General features: G+C 36.8%; 1 protein-coding gene across 3 annotated transcripts in view; it reads right to left on the reverse strand.

Moving 5' to 3' along the window:
* PDE8A (phosphodiesterase 8A) overlaps nt 1–16,384 on the reverse strand; it is a 1,084,545-nt gene that overhangs the window by 417,868 nt on the left and 650,293 nt on the right. For all 3 annotated transcript variants that reach the window (XM_053717432.1, XM_053717431.1, XM_053717430.1), the window contains exons 4-5: nt 12,121–12,177; nt 11,425–11,482 (exon numbers count right to left, since the gene is read on the reverse strand). In XM_053717432.1, coding sequence (XP_053573407.1) covers nt 11,425–11,482; nt 12,121–12,177 — 115 coding nt within the window. The remainder of the gene's footprint in view (nt 1–11,424; nt 11,483–12,120; nt 12,178–16,384) is intronic.

Below are 16,384 nucleotides of genomic sequence, written 5' to 3' on the forward strand. Positions count from 1 at the left end.
GTAATGTTGGGTGGGATAACATTTTTTTTTTTTTTTTTTTTTAAAAGTCTGGCACCTAATTTCAAGAAACAGAATTTCAAGAAGTAGAATTTAGTAAAAGTGTGAAGGATGACCATGTAGCTGCCTTGCAAATTTATTTAACAGAAGTCTAATTTTTAAATGCTGAGGAAGTAGAAACTGACCCAGAGAATGAGCAGTAATATCATTTAGGGGAGACTTTCCCAACTCCAAGTAAGTTCTATGAATTAAGAGTTTTTAAGCTAGAAGTTTTTAAGCTATGGTCTTTGGCCTTTGGACCAGAGAAAAGAAATAACAAAATAGAGGACTTTCTAAAATACTTTGTAGCCTATTAGATAAATTGTAGTTGAAATTTTTTAATTATTATTATAAAAGCTCTAACTAAGCCTTTCTTTAAAATTTTGAGGATTAGGACAACAGGGAGCTACAAATTCCCTATCGATGTTGTCTGAAAAACTAATTTTTGGCAAGAAATCAAATTTAATTCTTAGAACTGCCCTATCCTGGTGTAAAAGTAGATAAGGAGGCTAACAAGAAAGAGCAGACAAATTAGAAACTCTTCTGTGAGAAGATATTGGTAAAACATTAAAAGGACCTTCCAAGACAGAAGCTGAATGACAAAAGAAAGCATAGGTTTAAATGGAGAGACCTAAAAAGATGCTTAAAACCAAATTGAGGTTCCAAGGAGGAGAAATTGGTTTAAAGACTGGTTTTAATCTGACTAAAACCTGAATTCTCTAAATATCAGTGAGTTTAATTTAATTTTCTTATGGTATAGAGCCAAACTTTGATCCTTTAAATAGCTAGCAGACAATCCCTTATCTAACGCAAGAGCTGAAGAATTCTAGGAATCCTGAAAGAATGCCAATTAAATGGAACAAGGTGTTCACAACAGTATACTTTTCTTTTTTTTCTTTTTTATTACAAGTTCAATCCCCAGGCCATCAAGTTGAGAGACTCAAGAGCTTAATGATAAAATGGACCTTGGGAAAGCTTGACATCTGTACTAGGTCTGCAAACCAAGTTCTGTATAACAAAACTGGGGCAATTTGAATTAAAGACAATACAGTAGCGCTTGTTTGATTTGAAGTATCACTCTTGGAAGCAGTTGGAGGAAAAAATTCCACCAGAGTTTCCCCACTTCCTCACTAAAATGTGTGAAGACAAAGGATAAAGCGTACTTTTCCCAGGGTGGAGGGATTGGCGTCTGAGATAATCTGCTTCCCAGTTGGAAAATGAATGGCCAAAATGAAGCAGAAATTGTTTTTTGCCCAAATCAGACATCTAGAAAGCAACTTCATCATTAGGGAACTGCACATTCCCCCTTGAGGATTAATATTAAGCCACAATTAAAATATTGTCTGGTTGAAAATGCAGATATGTCTACTGTCAGAAGAGGTCGGCTCTGAAGAGTCCTTAAGATTTTATATAGTTCCAGTTCATTTATTAGTAAACTCGCCTCCTGAAGGAGTCCAAACTCCTTATGCTCTCCTGGACCCCCATACAGGACTTCAGCCTGAAAGACTTTCTCTAATTAGAAGATTGTCTAGGTTGGCCGGACAAAAAGAAGATCCCAGAGAAAAGGACTGGTGCTCTATTCACCAATATAGAGATTGCCTAGATACGAGATCCAAAAGGATATTTAGTAGAATCTAAATGTAATCCTTACACTATTGAATCAGCATGCAAAGTTACAGAGATCTCATGTGAAACCGAAAAACTAATGCTGCAATCATCAGACCTAAAACCTCCATGAATAGAGTTACTGTAGGGATGGAAATTGAATGAGGCTTTGCACAAGTTATCAGAAACGTCAATTTCCTCTGATCTGTTAAAAACAGACAGGTGAACCTGAACTGGCCCTGATAAACAAGAGTAAGAATATTCCAGATTGTTTCGATTTTGAAAGCAGGAGCCATGAGAAACCTGTTTAAGTTTTTTTGATCCAGAACAGGCCTGAAAGTTACCTCTTTTTTGGGAACAATGAAAAGGTTGTAATAACAACCCTGGCCTTGTTCAGATATACCGTAGGTACCTATAACGTATAACCCCTATTTGCTTAAGATCCAGAACACATTAAAAAAAGGCTTGAACCTTTATAGAGTTCTTTGGCATATGGGGCAGAAGAAACCTTCCTCTGGAGGCCATGATCTAAAGCCTATTCTGTATCCTTGGGAAACAATGTTTAAAACCTAGGGATCTTGAACAGACTTTCTGAAAAAAAGGCTTAATCTGTCTCCTACTGGAAAAAGATCTGGATCGGGGCCCGTGCCGTCATGTTGATTTGTTAAAGAGGAGGGCTTTTTTGACAGTTTGGACTTGTTTTAATTTCTCCAGCAAGTTCTTCGTTCTTTTAGAAGAGGAAGAAGTGTTCTTATTTCTAGATTAACAAAAGGAACAAAAACAATTAGGAGCCCTGTTCTTCAGAAATAGTAGAAACAATTGCCTCAAACCCAGGACCAAATTAAGTTCTGCATTGAAAATGAATAGTTAAAAGTCAGTTTTTTAAACCATGTCAGCAGACCATGATTTTAGCCATAAAGCTATTCTGGTCAAAACCAATGACACCATATACTTTGCATCACAAAATAATGCATCGGCTGACCTAATAACATCCATACAATGTTGAAATTCAACATCTATAGAGACATCATATATCTGTTTAGACAGACTTACACACCAAAGAGTAGAGCCTGCTGCCACACAGGCGATACTAACAGCTGGCAAGAAAAAGAAATACGCTTGCTGAAAAGCCTTTCTATGATAGGACTTCAATTTTCTGACCATAAGAATCTTAAAAGACGAACTATCCTCTAATGGAATAGCAGAGCGGATCGCCAATGTACACATGACTCCATCCTAAATTAGAGAACAGCAACAGGGACATCTTTTTACATTTTGAGACTGGATATAAATAATACAAGGTCTTGACCACGCCTCGGTAATTATTTTGATAATTACTTAAGGGACCTTAAAAACCTCTGGAATTTTAGTAGTAGGTGTGTAAAACAGATCCAATAGACTTTTCCTCAACTGGTTTAGGATTTTGAACCCCAAAGGTAAATAACACCTCCTACAGAGGTCTTCTATCCTGAACATGACTCTTGATCAGATATATATTCACCTTCAGAAAACAAATCTTAGGTATCAGAATCTGAATCTTTGAGAAGCTTTTCAGCTGATCTAACGTTTAGAGATTCTTAATGGGAAAATAAATGCACAGTAGGATAACTGTCAGATCTAAATTTGTGTGCTTACTTGGAGGAGGAAAAGAGCACAAACTTTTTAATTCCTGGATCAAAATCTGAAGAACTCCCTAGTAAAGAACAAACAGAGGGAGGACAGACTTCTTTAGAGGCAAGAGCAGCATTACATTGATTGGAATGTATCAGGTGGTCCATACCATACAAGTATTGCAAAGTTGAACTGGGGGTGCAAAAGTAAAACATTTGCACAATACACATTGCTAAATCAGTGTCTACCCTCTAAAGGATCAGAGATTATAGAACTGGGGATAGTTCCAGTATGCTCCATAGTAGAAAGTAAGTATAGACCGGTGAATGTAAATGAATACACCACAGTAATACATTCTAAACTTTAAACAGAATAACAAATACAATAATTCAGGGATCGTTTCAGAAAAAAATCAGAGAATAATGGGAAATCAGTAACAGAGACTGTAATAACTGGAGAACCTTGCAGTGAAAAATCAGACAACAGAAGTTAGAAAAAAGTATTCAAGCAAGAAAATTCAACAGAATTTAGTATACTTTAAACAACAAAGTAAAGCTTACACCATCAAAATAATAGTAAATGGTTACCGGCAACGCAGGAGAAGCCGTTCAAACTGATAATCTCCACTGCAGTAGCGTGTGCACAGAAAGAAGCAGCCATATAGTACGGGGGCAAAAAATAACCACAGCGCCGCCATTAAAATCCAGAGATACCACAAAATAACTATTGTCAAATAAAGCACGCTAATCTCAGTCAGCAGCATGACTCAGAAGTGTGCAGGGGATCAGGTTTAAATGTGCAACAAAGACAGAGCACGCTGTGCAAGATTATATAATACATGAGGGCATCAGCATACCACTAGCAATGAGGAGAATATTTTTTTTTTTTAAAAGCAGCATAAATGGCATAATGTTACACAAAATGTGCTAAAATAATTGTCAGCAATTAATAAATGTTTCCACACAGTACTCTCCAAAAATAAGTATACACAAGAGAAATATGGACTAGAGTATGAAGTAGTGTAAACTGTCTTTTAAATAGGTCTCCTAGCTATGATGTACTGTGACCAAAACTGTACCTACTAATCGCCTGTGGGCTATGTGAGTGCAAAACTGTGTAAATGTACTTACCTTAAAGGGACACTATACCCAAACATTTTCTTTTATGATTAAGGTAGAGAATACAATTTTAAACAACATTCCAATTTACTTCTATTACCTAATTTGCTTCATTCTTTAGATATACTTTAATGAAGAAATAGCAATGCACACAGTGAACCAATCACAGGAGGCATCTATGTGCAGCTACCAATCAGCAGCTACTAAGCATATCTAGATATGCTTTTCAGCAAAGAATATCAAGAGAATGAAGCAAATTAGATAATAGAAGTAAATTAGAAAGTTGATTATAATTGTATGCTCTTTCTAAATCATTAAAGAAAAAATTTGGGTTTCATGTCCCTTTAACTGCACCCATTCTACTTATACTGCTTGCCCATAGCTACAGAAATGACTGCTTCCAGTACAGAACCCATCCAGTGCTGTGTACATCACAGCAGAGGATAACTGTAAGGACGACCCAAAGGAGGAGGTGAAGTGACCGGTCCCTGTGACACCTGTGGCAGGCTTGTGATTATCTCCTTCACAAGGAGTAATTGTGTCACTACCCTATATTCCAATGTTCTTTCCGTCTTTCTGTAGCAGCTCTCTGAGGGAACAATGGGCCCCAAGTTGATCTGAGGACCCCTCTCAACGAAAGATCCAGAACAGCTAGTTTCTTCACCTATCTCCTAGAAGGCAAAGATTAGACTGGTTTACCAGACAGGTGGGAGGGATTGAGTATTCTTGGAGTTTAGAGAATCTTTGCCTCCTCCTAGAGGCCAGGAGTTAAATTCCCAGGAATAATGGACTCTCACCACCTTATGAAATAAATATATATTTAACCACAACCGATGATGTATGCATCTGGTTACAGCTATGGCCTCACAATACAGTTATGGCCTCCTATCATTGAAAAACAGGGATTATCTTTTGACATCACAAATAAAATGTTTTAAGTTATTAAATAAGAAGCAGTCTTTTTTAACCTGTCATGAATATTGTTTTGCGAAATGAATCCCCATTTGGTTAAGCGTAGCAATACAATCTAGTCTTATCTGGAAGCTTGCTCACTTAGATGCATTTGAAAAATCCATTAGCATTTGTGTAACAAGGATATTTCTAGATGAAAACATAAATTGGTCCATTTTACACAAGTAATGACATCAGTACTGTATCTTCCCAGAAGAGCTTTTTTTAAGTGAAATCTGAGAACATAATAGATTATGGCCTATCAGAATAAATTCACTTTCTACAGGTCTGTGGTATTGTAGCAAGTACTACATTAATGCAAGTGCTTAATGTGAACCCTGTGACATCACCAAGATTCATTGGGGCAGAACTATTAAGCTCCGAATGGAGCTTGATGCCCCTGTTTCCAGGCGAGCCTTCATGCTCGCCGGAAAAAGTAGTTATGAAGCAGCGGTCTTAAGACCGCTGCTCCATAACTGGTCCGCCTGCTCTGAGGCTGCGGACATCAATCCGCCCGATCCTATACGATCGGGCTGATTGACACCCCCTGCTAGCGGCCAAGAATCTGCAGGGGGCGGCATTGCACAAGCAGTTCACAAGAACTGTTTGTGCAATGATAAATGCCCACAGCCTATGACGGCATTCATCGATGTCTGTCAGACATGATCCACTGAGCGGATCATGTCGGACAGACCGATGATAAATCGGCCCCATTAACTTATGAACACTTTTAGAAAAATATGTTTCTAAGAGCTAGAAATGGATGTGCTCCTTCTGTCTTTTATGATATTGAACCTGCAAAAATAAGCATACAGACATAAAACAAATGCATTTTATTCTGCTATGTTACTTTTTCTGGTTGTCTTTGTCCAAGATTGCAGAGAGTGGACTTCATATGCTACCAGCATTAATCATTGCAGGAGCACATTTTTGTGCAACATTACACCCTGCTCTCAATAGCCAATTGTGTCACTTACTCTGGTAGGATCAGTCTGGTGATTTTTAATCTGCTATCCCTTAGATGGTGGAGAAGTTAAGAAACAGCGGTCTTAAGATACTAGTAAGCCTGCAACAGACTGCAAATTATGTCCCATGCCTATAGGTTTAACAGCTGATTGTTTCAGGGATGGGCTGACAGCCATTGTGCCCACTGGCACAGCTTCCCCTGGCTCATTTGGGTGCCCATATGTATTTTTGGCAGAGAGACACAGAATCACTGTAAACCAGGTGACTATTGGCCAATTTCCCATCGACGATGACAGCTAGAGGATTATGTAATTCATAAATGGATTTTACATGACGACTTCCATAGGTGTATGAATTTATTTTTGGACAAGACAGATGTATACAGATGCAGCTTGTGCAAAGAGAGATGAGCAATGCCTAAATAGTAAAAACTTTAGCGACATGGAAGGCATAATACATTTTAAAGATTCAGATAAAGCATAACATTAAAAAAAACTTGCTTTACTTCAATTACCAAATTTACCTCTTCCTCTTGATATATTTTGCTAAAACATCCTTACTTTCCACAAGAGCATACAGGCACAGACTTAGGAGTGTTGGAGTCTTCTACACTAACATACAGAGGCAGGCTTACGAGTGTTGGGGGTCTTCTACACTAACATATAGAGGATGGCTTAGGAGATTTGAGGTCTTCTACACTAACATACAGAGGCAGGCTTAGGAGTGTTGGAATCTTCTACACTCACATATAGAGGATGGCTTAAGAGAGTTGATGTCTTCTACACTAACATACAGAGGCAGACTTTGGAGTGTTGGGGTCTTCTACACTAACATATAGAGGATGGATTAGGAGAGTTGGGGTCTTTTGCACTAACATACAAAGGATGTCTTAGATGTGTTGGAGTATTCTGTAATAACATACAGAGGGAGGCTTAGGAGTATTGGGGTATCCTGCACTAACATATAGAGGCAGGCTTAGGAGTGTTGGAGTATTCTGTAATGACATACAGAGGGAGGCTAAGGAGTGTTGAGATCTTCTGCACTAATATATAGAGGCAGGCTTAGAGTGTTTGAGTATTCTGTAATAACATACAGAAGGAGGCTAATGAGTGTTGAGATCTTCTGCACTAACATATAGAGGCAGGCTTAGGAGTGTTGGGGTCTTCTGCACTAACATAAAGAGGAAGGCTTAGGAGTGTAGGGGTCTTCTGTACTAACATAAAGAGGCAGGCTTAGGAGTGTTAGGTCTTCTACACTCACATATAGAGGATGGCTTAGGAGAGTTGGGGTCTTCTGTACTAACATATAGAGGCAGGCTTAGGAGTGTTGGGGTCTTCTGCGCTAACATATAGAGGCAGGCTTAGGAGTGTTGGGGTCTTCTGCACTAACATAAAGAGGAAGGCTTAGGAGTGTTAGGGTCTTCTGCACTAACATAAAGAGGAAGGCTTAGGAGTGTCTTACAGCTCACATACAGAGCTAAAGATCTGATCCTAAACATATAGGGGCCGATTTATCAAAGCTTCAACTGATAATGCACCGGAAGTCCTCGTCAAATTTGACGCAAATTTGTTCTGCCGTTGTTAACAAAGCATCAAGATCGTCAAATGTTGAAATGTGTGACGTAATATACGCTCCCGCGATATCAATCCGACGCAGATCGATGCTTGTGTTATTCGAGCGGAATACTGATCATCCGCCGTCACATTCGACTCTATTTGACCCTCTTGCCAATTTATCAAACATTCAACAGGTACACTCGCGTCAATTCTGATGCAGAGTACCTATCATTCAAACCGCCACCCTTGAGGCAGCAAATGCTATAGAAATCAATGGGAGTCGGAAAACACAGAAAGGTTATCTTCGATGCTGCAAGAGAATGAAGCATATTAGATAACAAAAGTAAATTAGAAACTTTATTAAAATTGTATACTATTTCTAAATTAAACAATATTATTGCTCCAAATTTGGTGCAAAGTATTGCTTCAAATTTGGTGCACTAGTAGATATAGGGATAAAAATGTAATGAGAGACAAAGATGTAACATAATCCATAGGTAGCAATCAAACAATATTATTGTTCCAATTTTTTTGCTAAGCATTGCTCCAAATTTGTTGCGAAGTATTGCTTCAAATTTAGTGCACTAGTAGATATAGGGATAAAAATGAAAAATACATTACTACTTATGGATTATGTTACATCTTTGTCTCTCATTACAAAGCAAGGGGACAATATTATTGCTCCAAATTTAGTGCAAAGTATTGCTCCAAATTTGGTGCACTAGTAGATTTAGAGATAAAAATGAAATAAATTCAGAACATTATATAGCTAACCTCCTTTTTAAAAAAAAATCTATTTGCACCATGTTTAAGGCATGTAATACAAGTACCACTCTCCACGTCGCACCAAATTTGACGCAAGACTTTTCGCAACAAATTTGACACAATGCTCAAAAACAACCCACAAACTAGTGACATGTTCCACCACTTTTTATTTCGAAATGCATAATCACATGATTTATGACATCAGCCAACCTGATTTAAATATACATTTTCTACTATCACTAACAGATCAAATTGCTCTATACTTAGGTCATTGATCACTCATCAGAACTTGAAAGTGTTACATTGTGTATTATACTTTGAAAGTATGTATATGTGAAATTAGTATTAAAGTTAAACATTGATGATGACATTAGGACACACTGTGTAATATTTTAGACAATGATTTTAAAATTTGAATGATATTTGATTCAATATAATCTTAAACTGATAGCCTAAAGGGATAGTCTACCTAACATTAAACTGTCATGAATCAGATACAGCAGAAATTAAAATCACCTCTTTAATGTCATGCTATTTTTACGGTTTTTCTTCCTTCTGTTGAATTTCATTTTCATTAAGAAATGTCATCTTATATGCCAGCCCATTTTAGAACACCTGTGTAGGGGAGGTGTTTAAAAATAGACTGCAATCAGTAGGGGTTACACAGGTGCAGAGAGAAACCTGGCCCAGCTCTTAAAATATCCATTGATTGCAAATAAATACATATGATACTCTGATTACATGTTACATTCGCAATTATTCCTGCTCAGAATAAAAATACATTTACACTATATACATATATTGGTATAAATAAACATAGAGATATGAAAGACAACATTGTTTAGAACAAAAAAATAAATTTAGGGACATGTTTGAAAAAGATTTCTGACATAACACATACTGTATTTTTTTATATATATATATATATATATATATACACACACAAGTATGTGCAAAGATATATGTACAGATTCTAGCATTAATAATCATTTAAAACAAAAACAAAAAAACATGAGATAGGCATATCCTGATTTCAAGAAATACAAATACACATTAATTTATGTGAAAATATCATATATCAGTTTTTTTGTATAACAAATACATAGGAAATAACTTTCTATGAGATATTATTGTTTGTTCAGGTATAAATATAGCTATTTCTTGGACATTAACAGATGAAAAATATAAGATTAGCTTTAGAGAAATTTGCTTGTTCGTGGACAGTAATGAAATCGTATAAATAAAGTTGGAAAAAACAGAATATCCGCAACATCGATGACTCTTATTTATCAACAGTCCGATGCTTATCGCTCCGCACTTAACGCGCTTGTTTTTGACAGACTTTTTAATCAATAAGGCCGTCGTATGTAGATTTGCAGCAGCGATGTCTGGCGAGCGTATTGACTTCAGCAAATGCGTTGAGATGGACACAATGATAAATAGGCCTATTAGTTTCGAATTACATGTAGCTTTAAAGCTCTTTATAGATAGTCTATAAGTTTTCCTCAGTGCAGTATGCCAGAGTGCAAACTGACATTGTAGCGCTGCATCAAGCATCTAATATATGACTGCCTAACTGTGAATCAAGTCAGGATCTCTGGGTTTGCTTACCGTCTTGTTAGCAAAGCACAACAGGACTACAACTCCCTAAATGCACTGCAGAGACAGAATATGTATATTGACAGGATATTACAAAGTTCTGAATCCCACACTGAGCATCCCAGACCTTGTAACTAATAAGTGGACGTCAGGAGTTTGAATCAGACAATTCAAATGTTGGAAATAGGCACTCATGAACAGTGTTCCCTCTAAGGCCAGTTTTGTGAGGGACCCAGCAGTGAAACATGAGGGATCCACATCTTGCAGTGTGCATTGTGTAGGGTTTGCTAAATGCTCTAATTAACTGTTTCACTGCTGGGCCGCTCACAAATCTGGCCTTAGAGGAACACTGCTCAGTTGATTGTAATGCCGTATGAGAAATCCTGCCCTGATCCTTTGGTAATGAAAACATAAATTATGTCCCTTTAAAGAGACAGTATACACCAATTTTAATTTAACTGCATGTAATAGACACTACTATAAAGAATAATATGCACAGATACTGATATAAAAATCCAGTATAAAACCTTTTAAGAACTTACTTAGAAGTTCCCAATTTAGCACTGTTGATGAGGTTAAGCTGGAACACCCATTGAAAGGGGCTGAGAGCAGACCCCCCCCTCCCCTGCATATAAATAGACCCATTATACAAACAGAAGCAATCTGAAGTCTGTATACATCAGTATACATCTAAAACTTTGGGGCTTGGTTAGGAGTCTGAAAATCAGCACAATTATATTTGAAAATAAGCAACACTACACATTTTTACAAAAACACTCCCAGATGGGCTATATAAATGGATCATCTACAACACATTTATGCAAAGAACAATCTAGTGTATAATGTCCCTTTAAGTAAACACAATGCTCAATATGTGTACTAACACCGCTCTAAACTTTGCTCCTATTTCACAGTAGCCACTTTCAAAATGCGATACTGTATTACTTGATTATTAGACCTATAATGATATTACCCAACATGATATTTTTACATATGAATGCAATGCTCCTTATTTTGTATCATTTTATTTGACTTCTAAGTTTTATTTGTTAAAAAACCCCCACTATAATTTGTCATGCTGAGTTAAAGCCTAAAGGGCTGTATATAATAACAAAACATAAGGTTTGGTCTAATGCAGCAGATATGCATTATAACAATAAAACATTAGAAATGAGAAGTGGAAAAAGTTAAAGACGTCTTGTGTTTTTGTTACATACCCGCGTAAAGCCAGCAGATATAAGAGGCATTATAGAAGCTTCATCCCGATCAGTTTGTCTTAAAAAAAAAGAGAAAACCGAAGTACAAGATAAAATAAGTTTGTCTCATTTTCACTAATAACACAATATGAGTGTAACCTAACTGAGTGACATATAAACATACACACGGAGGTACAAAACCCTTTATCCAAACTGCTTGGGACCGCAAAAGGTTTGGATTTCGGAATAGTTTGGAATTTGGAATATTTGTATTTTTTCATCAGCTTGAAGAGGGAATGGTACCAAGTGTAAAGAGCATCATATGTTATTTATTTCCAAGTCATAACACAGCTTATAGGTGCAACCTAAAGGCAGTTTTATATCATTTTTGTATACATCAGAAAGCTAGTACAGTGCTGTAATCAGAAAGGTAAAAGTTGCGTTTTAAATAAATATAGACTAGAATGTGCATTTTAAAACACAAAAACCAAATCAAAGACACAGGCAGAAAAGATCATGAGTGACTTGTCATAAGAATATTAATAAATACTTCATAACAATAATAACACAACGTGGTCACTGTGGCAGTGATCTGACTGTGTGTAAACTGATACTGCAAAGGATCTAACCCAGTGTTAACAAAACAAGGTGCTGCTACAAGACCTCAGTTAGGGAGAAGAAAACAAATGAAGGATTACGTTTTTGTTTTCTGCTTACCTTCTAACTACAGCAATAATGACAGCATTTTCGGACGGTTTGGTAGCTCTGATGGACCTTTAATTACAAAAAAGGAAAATAAGAAAAGAGCTCATTACACTCTGGTTACTACAGCAAACTTAATGGGGTTAAAATGAAATGGGTAATAGACAATGGGTTACAAATAAATCAACACAAACATCAATCTCAATACATTATTCAGCCTCCTCCTTTCCCTTCATGTCTGGGGTTAAAGGGACATGAAACCCAATTCTTTTCTTTCAGGATTCAGATAGAACATACCATTTTAAAGAACTTTCCAATTTACTTCTATTATCAAATCTGCTTTCTTCCCTTGATAGCCTTTGCCGAAGGAGAAGCAATGCACTATTGAGAGCTAGCTGAACACATCTAGTCAGCCAGTCACAAAAGAGTAGCGTAGGATATGTACATATTCGTTTTCAACAATGGCTACCAAGAGAACAAAGTACATTTGAAAATAGAAATTAATTTAAAAAAGTGTCTCAAAATAACTTGCTCTATCTGAATCATGCAAGTTTAATTTTGACTTTCCTATCCCTTTAAGACTCTTCCCAATTGCATACCAATTGGCCTATTTAAATCCAAAAATGAGTGCTGAAGTTTTGAACCCAAAATGCAGTCAAGGTGCATATTTCCTACATAGGTCTGTATCCAAATATGGCCGACACAGTAAAATAAAAGTCAGATTGACCTTCTGGCACTGTGATTTGAAGGTGCCAATCATTGCCCAGAATAAGACTAAGGGGCCGATTTATCAATCTGTAGCGTATCAGCGGATGAATTAAAGGGACAGTCAACTTTAGAATTGTTATTGTTTTAAAAGATAGATAATCCCTTTATTACCCATTCCCCAGTTTTGCATAACCAACACTATTAAATTAATGTACTGTTTACCTTTGTGATTACCTTGTATCTAAACATCTTCTGACAGCCCCCTGATCACATGACTGTGACTGTTTATTATCTATTGTCTTAAATTTAGCATTGTTTTGTGCTAAATCTTAAATAACCCCCTGTGCCTGAACACAGTGTTATCTATATGGCCCACGTGTACTTTCTGTCTCTGTGTTGAAAAGAGATTTAAATAGCCTGTGATAAGAGGCAGCCCTCAAAGGCTTAGAAATTAGCATATGAGCCTACCTATGTTTAGTTTAAACTAAGAATACCAAGAGAAAAAAGCAAATTTGATGATAAAAGTAAATTGGAAAGTTGATTACAATTAAAAGTCCTATCTGAATAATGAAAGTTTAATTTATACTAGGCTGTCCCTTTAAGGAGCAGGGGTCTTAAGACTGCTGCTTTTAAACTCCTGTTTCCGACGAGCCTGAAGGGGTATTCAGGGCTTTTCAGCCCTTGATAATTCGGCCCCTAAGTAAGGACTTAAATTACATTTAAAGGGATATGAAACCCAACATTTTTCTTTCATAGAGCATGCATTTTTAAACAACTTTTCAAATGTTCTCCTATTATCATTTTTTCTTTGTTCACTTGGTATCTTTTGTTGAAAAGCAGGGATGTATTCTTAGGAGCACTATATGACAGCAGTTTTGCAAGAACGTTATCCATTAGCAAGGGAACAAGATGGCTGCACTATTTCCTGGCACGTAGTGCTCTAGATGCCTACCTAGGTATCTCATCAACACAGAATATCATGGGAACAAAGCAAATTTGATAACAGAAGTACATTTTAAACTTTTTAAAAATATGTTCTGTCTGAATCCTAAGTTTCAAACTGACACATTAATGTGTTTACACGCCCTAATCTCTTATAATGTGCTCTAAAATAATATAAGCAAGCAGATGTACTGATCATAACCAAAGTGGGAAAAAGTAAATAGCTATACAGATAAAACAAATGTAATAACGCAATATACTTTTATTTTGCTAAATAAGAATAATCTGTCTTAATTTTCATTGCTACGTTTCTGTCATAGCGAAAAAAATACAAACATGCACCTTACTATATTGTTTGGTATGATGGAGACATTGGAGAGAGCATGCGTTCAGTCATTCACATACAGTGCAATAACAAATTAATAGATTAATAAATAAATATAACGTACACACTTATGGCTGGATGACAAGAAAAATAACAACAAAAAAAACTATCCATGGATGGAGAGAATAATGGAGAGAGAGAAACAATACCGTTTTCATATGTTCAGTCATTTACATACAGTGCAATAATAAATTAGTAGATTAATACATAAATAGATAAATAAATAAATGTGATGTGCACACTTAGGGCTGGATGGTAAAAAAAAACTTGCTGGCATGGAGAGAAATCACACAAGACTTAGGTTTAGGGGTTTAGGGGTTAAAGGGAATGTAAAGTGCTCATCCTCACTAACGTTACCCTTAATGTCTATTAAAAATAAATACCAGTTTCATTCATCGATTTACAATGTTTTTGTTATATACCTTGTTTTTTCATTTTGTTCGTTGGCTCCCGTTATTTTGATCCTCCACCCGGCACACGCACCTACTTAGTGTCAGTCTGATTGACGTCTTTATTACCAATCAAGGCTCTAACCACAGGGGGACCCACCCGCTTACGCTGACGTCACTACTCCTTTCTGCGCCTGCGTGGTTATCATGTTCACCGGCGATTTCCTTTAACGCTCGTGCACATTTCGCGCATGCGCAGTAGTTTTACTTTACGGAGCCCTGTCATTTCTGAATTACTGTACCGCTCGGTAAGTACATCAGTAACAGGGCTCCGTATTCTCTAATTACAGCTTATTTTGAAAATCCATACTGTTTGAATAATAAAATATTAGTTAGCAGGCAAAACATAATGAAATTAAAAAGTTCTGTTTCAACACTTACAATCGATCTGTATTGTATTTTTATTTTTTGCGCTATTAGGTGCTGGGTTAGCAGATCGTTTCCTTCTCTTCACAACGATAGTATTCATTGAATGTATTGATTCAATGAATACTATGGTTGATTGAAAGCGGAAACAGCATTTCACGCATGCGCAATGTGAAGTGAAAACGGGAGCGCGCATTGAAGAGACGTAAACAGCGGGTGGGACCGCTGTATACGTGATATGTCTAAAACTAAGGAAGTAAACTGGGAGGAGCAGGTACTGTGAATAGTCTATATTTCATCTAAAAAATAAACTACATATTACTAATTTTATAATAAATGTATAGTGGCGGTTAGGTTAATATCAGGATTGCCTACAGGAATATGTGTTCAAAAGAACGAAAATTGACAATCACTTTAATAACTTTATTATAGTGGCGGCGACGTTGGGGAGGCAGATTAGGGGTTAATAAATGTAGGTAGGTGGCGGCGATGTTAGGGCCGGCAGATTAGGGCTTAAAGGGACAGTCTACACCAACATTTTTCTTATTTAAAAAGATAGGTAATCCCTTTATTACCCATTCCCCGTTTTTGCATAACCAACACAGTTATATTAATATACTTTTTACCTCTGTGATTACCTTGTATCTAAGCCTTTGCAGACAGCCTCCTTATCTAAGTGCCCTTGACAGACATGCAGTGTAGTCAATCAGGGAAGACACCTAAATAACTTCACGGGAGTGAGCACAATGTTATCTATATGACACATGTGAAAAACTTTCAAAATGCTCTGAGATAGGAGGCGGTTTTCAACTGTTTAGAAATCAGTTTTAGCCTAGCTAGGTTTAGCTTTTCAAAAATACCACCAAGGGAACAAAGCAAATTTAATGATAAAAGTAAATTGGAAAGTTGTTTAAAATTGCATGCCCTATCTGAATCATGAAAGTTTAGTTTTGAGTAGACTGTCCCTTTAATAATATTTAAATAGTGTTTGCGATGCGGGAGTGCAGCGGTTTAGGGGTTAATATATTTATTATAGTGGTCGATGTCCGGTTCAGCAGATTAGGGGTTACAAAAATTATTTTAGTGTTTGCGATGTGGGAGGGCCTCGGTTTAGGGGTTAATAGGTAGTTTATGGGTGTTAGCGTACTTTTTAGCACTTTAGTTAAGAGTTTTATGCTACAGCGTTGTAGTGTAAAACTCTTAACTACTGACTTTTAAATGCGGTACCAGGCTTGACAGGAGAGGGTCTACTGCTCACTTTTGGTCAGACTCGTAATACCGGCGCTATGCAAGCCCCATTGAAAATATAGGATACGCAATTGATGTAAGTGGATTTGCGGTATTTCCGAGTCTGGCCAAAAAAGTAAGCGGTACACCTGTACCTTCAAGACTCGTAATACCAGCGGGCGTTAAAAAGCAGCGTTGGGAC

This window comes from Bombina bombina, chromosome 6 (genome assembly GCF_027579735.1).
Source record: "Bombina bombina isolate aBomBom1 chromosome 6, aBomBom1.pri, whole genome shotgun sequence".
NCBI lineage: Eukaryota > Metazoa > Chordata > Amphibia > Anura > Bombinatoridae > Bombina > Bombina bombina.